This window comes from Punctularia strigosozonata, assembly GCF_000264995.1.
Source record: "Punctularia strigosozonata HHB-11173 SS5 unplaced genomic scaffold PUNSTscaffold_12, whole genome shotgun sequence".
In the NCBI taxonomy this organism is placed as follows: Eukaryota; Fungi; Basidiomycota; class Agaricomycetes; order Corticiales; family Punctulariaceae; genus Punctularia; species Punctularia strigosozonata.
The window spans coordinates 224,360-230,655 of record NW_006767444.1 but is presented as its reverse complement, the minus strand read 5'-3'; the positions used below and the strand labels follow the sequence as shown (position 1 = coordinate 230,655).

Genomic DNA, 6,296 nt, shown 5'->3' with positions numbered 1-6,296 from the left:
GGGTCACCCAATACGGATACGCCCAACAACTTCTGTATTCAAGGAGTCCAGTTCCGCAGGGCCCTACTGACGTCTGTGTGGCGAACGCGTGCACTATCCACCCGCTGCTGACCAGTGCTCTATACCATCGCCGTGCCGTTGGCGCTCCGGGGCCGCTGATCGGACTCTCTTATGATAAGACCAGTCCGACTGTACACGCACATATCGCCTGGCTCGAAGAAACCGCCGAAGAAGGCAGTGATCTGGTGAGATCGATTGCAGTAGCGTTTGGCAGTACTTCTCACGACACACAGCCGATCGTCAGTGTCCTTCCTGCACGTACTTTCAACCTCAGCGAGCCATTTTCCGCCCTGAAGCTGGCCCTCGTCCTTCATCGCTCAAAGTTCGTGACGATACAGCAGTGCTCCTCGTGGGAAGCAGACGAGACTTTACCCTGGAGAGCGGACCTCTGTGCTCGCGATATCCTCGAAGATGACCCTCAGACCCCTCATGCTGATTTCTCCAGCCGCGAGGCGATAGCGCTCTGGGCAGAAGAGGTATACAAGGCAAACGAATCAAAGTGCGTCCTTTGGAAAGTAGAAAATCGCCCCCTTTTAACCCCCCTTCCCTGCCACAGGCGCCGCGTATCCGACATGGATCGCAGAGGGTAGAATATTCCTGTTCATTCACGGCGCTCACTCTGATCGTGTATTACAGAGCAAATCTAGGCGATCAAACAAGCACAGATGAGAAGATCATTCCCGCACGAGGGAGATCGGCTTCCTCGTCGAGATCGAGACTCAATGCCTCCACGGCGAGATCGACCCACAGCCTCACCTCGACGGAACAGTCGCCTGGACAGTAAGCTGTCGTTGTCTTCCTATAGCTAATCTACTGAATGTGGATTCAGGTCATCGCAAACACGCACCTCGTACCACGGCAATGCTGTGTCTGCTACCAGATCGAAGTGAGCTAGTGGCACGTGCAATCGTCCCGCTAATCTTACATGTCTCAAGAACCAGCCAAAGCGCGTCGCGGTGCGTATATTCCCTCAGAACCTGCAGGAGTCCACTGAACTGACCAATAATGTCTAGATATGTGCAGAGGACGAAAGATTCTCGTCCCCGTACCCAACGCTACTTTGTTGTGCGGAAGGTAATCTTCTGTAACGCGCAACGAGGACTCGACAAATGGATCAAGGTCCCGAAAGAGTCGATCCATGCACTGTCACCGGTGTGGTTTAACACCCCTGTAGAGGTGCGTGTGCCGCTGTTTGACCATGCACATTTGCCGATACGACATTCAGGCTATCAGACGCTCCATCTGCAGTGAACAGGAGCACCTTCTCACAGAACTGCTCACGGCCTACGCTACGTCTTCCACCTGCTTCCTTGGCCCTATGACGGACAGTGTTCGGTCGATCGTCCTACGATCATTGCATGGCATCTTCCAGGTAGTCCAGGCAGCGCGTTTCCTTGGCCATGCCAACGTCGATGAGCCTAGCGCAGAAGGCGAGGCCAAGGAAGTGCATAGTGAGGCCACGTACCGTTTTCATTGGGACCAATTGATACAGATTGTTACTGAGATCGCTGCAGTCTCTGATATGGGTTATAGGTCTGTCCAGTTCCGAGTGATCCGTTCTTTCGCTTATGTCTGCGCTTAGGAAGGAGACGAAACTGAGATATCCGGAGTACTCTCCTCCGCGATTCTACAACATCAACAGGGATGTTAGAAGCAGCGATGTAACCGACTTGTACAACGTGGTGTTGCCTCCTGCGGGTCAGCTAGACCCAGGATTCTCGGCATATTGGTGGCACGCGTCCGTGACGACAAATAACTCTGGCAAGGAGATGGACCTGGCTGCAGCGATTGACGAACCGCGTTTGGGCACACCGGATGGCATACTTTTCCTATCTGTCGACGAGGTATTCCCAAGCAGAGACGCGGCAGATGCTGTGGCCATATGGCAACCGAAACTGGCTACGGCGCCAGTGGAACGTGATAAGGTTGCGAACACTTGGTCGACAGTCAAGGACGAACAAATCGAACCAAAGGCTTATGGTGGCAGTATTCTCGCTCAGTGTGGACCACATCGTCCATTCGATGCTCGGGCACGGACCAAATACCAGCAATCAATGCGGGTTGCGCCCTTGGAGGACCCCCCATCTGTTGCCGCAGCGTCTGGTCAAGCTCTGGCAGATATGCGTCCAGTGTCTGTAGATGACGAAGCGAAACAACAAGACTCGCTTGGACCGCCGCAGGATTTCAACGTATCGTCTGATTTATCCGCTCACTTTCCTTTACTCGTCTGCGAGTACAAGCAACTCCTCAGCGAATCGGCGGAAGCGGCTGCCACCGACCAGGAGCGACTCTCACTGGTAGCCATATGCACTTTCATGAGGTTGTTCAACATTGCCCGCTTCCCCATTTTTGGCTTGCTCACTAGCGGCCCGATTGGAGTTTTGTCATCTGCGTGGAACGACGTCGTGAACCTACCGCCAGGTAGGGCAAGGGATACGACACAAAATGTAGGTCCTCTTCCGGTCACGGATACATACACAGACGAGTTGAAATGCCACAAACTCTAGGTCATCTGCATTGCGGATGAGCAAGCTACGAAGGTCGACATCCGGGATCCTCTGGATGCCCTCAACGTCGCAACCTTTGTGGCATACATCATGGCGGAACATGCTCCAATGTTACGCGCACTCTTCAGTTTGAGTACGAGCGAGATTGATTTCGGTTATCTCTTGGACGAGAAGGGCGGGGTACCGCGGACCCGAGGTCGCTCGCTGATGGCGGCCGACGCTGCTTGGCACAAACTACATCACCAACACGTGTAAATAGTCCCGGCTAACCCGGCTCTCCTCAAGGCCGAAGAGCTCTCGTAAACGCAGTGCATGTTTCACCATAATGTACGCCTGAAATGCCGCGACATTGAGGGCATCCAGAGGATCTCCGAGGGGCATTGGCCAATGGTAGGCGCGACGTCTGCGTCCATGTGCCATTCTTCATGGCGGAAGGGAGATCCCATGCGTAGTAGCACTTTGTTCACAGTTTATTGGGTGAAGGAAGCTTACCTCCAGGCGCCCCTGTTGTCTCCTGAGGTGGCCCGCATGTGTGCCATAGGCAAGAACTGGAGTAAAAAGATCCAAATGATTCATAATGCGGACCGGATCCGCCGTGTACTAGTATAACATCCCGCGTTTTTGTAGGCCTGCCAACCTATTCTACGCTCATAAACCGATGAAGCTGTCGCAGGATCATCTTAGTCTTCCGGTTGCTCGGGAACGGACCCAAGGTCAGCCTTCGCAGTCGCATTTTCCCGCTTGCTTGCCTGGGAGTCGGATTGTGGCCGGTGCCAATTGCCGTCAACAGCAGTCAATGAAAGCGCCTTTTCCCGTGGTGTCCCACCTTCCTTGTTCAAGAGATAGCCTTCGCTAACCTCGCTCGTATTTGAACTGAAGAGTGCACGTAAAAGTGGAGCGTGCTCCACCAGGATGTATGCCACAAAAGTGGCGACGTTGAGGGCATCCAGAGGATTGCAGAGGTCGACCTTCGTAGCCTGCTCATCCGCAATGCAGATGACCTACAGTTTGTGGCATCTTAGATTGATAGCACATCTATTCGTGGCCTGCAGATGACTTACATTTTGTGTCGTGTCCCTTGCCTTTCCAACCGGTAGGTTCACGACTTCATTCCATGCAGATGACAATACTCCGATCGAACCACTGGTGATCAAGCCGAAAATAGGAAAGCGAGCAATATTGAATAACCTCATGAAAGTGCATAAGGCTATCAACGAGAGTCGCTCCTGGTCGGTAACAGCTTCTTCTGCCGACTCATTGGGCAGGAGACCCCTGTACTCGCAGACGAGCAATGGAAAGTAAGCAGATAATGCAGGCAATGAAGGAGTTTGGACCTGAGTATCGACCCGTTTCATGTCGTGTTGTTTTTCATGCAATGGATGTATATCGGTTCGACGAGACGCTGTAGAAGCAAACGGAGGGTCCTCTAATGATTCAAGTTGCATCGACTGTTGGTATTTAGCCCGAGCTTGAGCATCGAACGGACGATGTGGTTCACACTCAGCGAACGCACTGCCCCCGTAGCCCCTTGGCTCGGAGTATTCTTCTTGCATTGCCGACCAGGTGTCCGTGGCGTCTCTGCCTTCCTCTGACTGTGTAGCTAGCCTCGGGTGCCATATGGACACGGCGTCCGCCGCGGCTTTGTTTCGGAACACATTACTAATGGAGAGGTAGAGCATGCCGTCCGGTGTCCCTGAATGCGGTTCATCTTGCGCTGCGGCTGGGCCCATCTCCTCCGGTGTCACGTCCTCGTGCCACTTATACGCCAGATATCCTGGTTCTCCGCGAGGGGCTGGGGGAAGTATCACGTCATAGAGATCAGTGACATCGCTTCGATAAACTCGGTTGTGTGTGTAGGAGTGCGGAGGGGAGTACTCTGAGTATCTCAGTTTTGGCTCTTTTCTAAGCACGAACATGAGCTCACGACCAGATCTTTCCGAGTTGAACAAACCTGTAGGCCATGTTGGGCACCGCAGCGATATCAGTGATGACCTGCATCAGCTGGTTCCAAGGATAGCGGTGCGTCGCCTCATTGTGCACTTCAGCGGCCTCGCCTTCTGCGTCAGGCCCTACGGCGTCGGTGCGGCAAAGCAAACGGACCGACTGAACTGCCTGGAATATGCCGTGCAAAGACCGTTCGATGACGTCTCGAACCCTGTTGGTCATAGATCCCAGGAAACAGGTAGAGCATGTAGCATAGGCCTCTAGAAGTTCTTCGAGGAGGTGCTCCTGTTCATTGCAAATGGAGCGTCTAACAACCTGGGTGTAGTATCGACAAGTGCGCATGGTCAAACAGCGGCATACGCACCTCTACAGGGGTGTTGAACCACACCGGTGCCAGTGCATGGATTGACTCTTTAGGTACCTCGATCCAATTGTCGAGTCCTCGTTGCGCGTTACAGAAAATGACTTTCCGCACGACAAAGTAACGCTGGGTACGGGGACGAGAACGACCTTTTCTCTGCACATATCTAGACGTCATTAACGGTCAGTTCAACGGACCCCTACGGGTTCTGAGGGAATATACGCGCCGCGACGCGCTTTGGCTGGTTCTTGAGACATGTAAGATTAGCGAGACGATCGCACGTGCTACTAGCTCACTTCGATCTGGTAGCAGACACAGCATTGCCGTGGTCCGAGAAATGTGTTTGCGATGACCTGAATCCGAAATCAGCAGATCTTCGCTACAGGAAAACAACAGCTTACTGGCCGGGCTTCCTTGACTGTTCCGTCGTAGTGAGGCTATGGGTCGATCTCGCCATGGTCTTTGATCTTCTTCGACGTCCTGCGGTCTTTGCACTTTCTCTCCGACTTCTATCTCGACTCTGCCTTGAAGATGATACAATACACTGTCAGAACAAGCATGCCAGATGTCTAGGCGGGTCTCGCCTCGTGTGGTAAGATTTATCCGTGGTAGCGTTGAGGCTCAATTTCGACGAGGAAGCCGACCTCCCTCGTACGGGAATGATGTTCTCCTTCGTGCTTGTTTGTGGGTCACCGCCTTGATTTGCATTCGTCCCCTGTCGTAAAGAGGCTCTGTAATACATGATCAGAGTGAGCACTGTGAATGAACAGGGAGAACTTACCCTCTGCGCTCCATGTCGGATACACGGCGCCTTGGGCAGGGAAGGAGGGTTAAAAGGGGGCGATTTTCTACTTTCCAAAGGACGCACTTCGATTCGTTTGCCTTGTATACCTCTTCTGCCCAGAGTACTATCGCCTCGCGGCTGGAGAAATCAGTATGGGAGGTCTCAGGGTCATCTTCGAGGATATCGCGAGCAATAAGGTCCGCTCTCCAGGGTAAAGTCTCGTCTGCTTCCCACGAGGAGCACTGCTGTATCGTCACGAACTTTGAGCGATGAAGGACGAGGGCCAGCTTCAGGGCGGAAAATGGCTCGCTGAGGTTGAAAGTACGTGCAGGAAGGACACTGACGATCGGCTGTGTGTCGTGAGAAGTACTGCCAAACGCTACTGCAATCGATCTCACCAGATCACTGCCTTCTTCGGCGGTTTCTTCGAGCCAGGCGATATGTGCGTGTACAGTCGGACTGGTCTTATCATAAGAGAGTCCGATCAGCGGCCCCGGAGCGCCAACGGCACGGCGATGGTATAGAGCACTGGTCAGCAGCGGGTGGATAGTGCACGCGTTCGCCACACAGACGTCAGTAGGGCCCTGCGGAACTGGACTCCTTGAATACAGAAGTTGTTGGGCGTATCCGTATTGGGTGA

At 53.4% G+C, this 6,296-nt stretch overlaps 2 protein-coding genes across 2 annotated transcripts; one reads left to right on the top strand and one right to left on the bottom strand.

Moving 5' to 3' along the window:
• Positions 1–171: 171 nt before the first annotated feature.
• On the top strand, positions 172–2,822 carry PUNSTDRAFT_137187 (uncharacterized protein; the record flags this gene model as incomplete). The annotated part of the gene is made up of 10 exons (XM_007386821.1): positions 172–245; positions 305–559; positions 617–646; positions 697–840; positions 890–946; positions 1,002–1,016; positions 1,074–1,236; positions 1,286–1,593; positions 1,643–2,507; positions 2,568–2,822. The coding sequence occupies 10 exons, from the start codon at positions 172–174 to the stop codon at positions 2,820–2,822; spliced, it is 2,166 nt and encodes a 721-aa protein (XP_007386883.1).
• A 425-nt stretch (positions 2,823–3,247) lies between these two features.
• Positions 3,248–6,128, bottom strand: PUNSTDRAFT_137186 (uncharacterized protein; the record flags this gene model as incomplete). Its single annotated transcript, XM_007386820.1, has 8 exons — positions 3,248–3,568; positions 3,629–4,469; positions 4,519–4,826; positions 4,876–5,028; positions 5,528–5,603; positions 5,654–5,683; positions 5,741–5,995; positions 6,055–6,128. 8 exons carry the CDS (start codon positions 6,126–6,128, stop codon positions 3,248–3,250), a joined length of 2,058 nt encoding a protein of 685 aa, XP_007386882.1.
• Between the last annotated feature and the right edge of the window lie 168 nt (positions 6,129–6,296).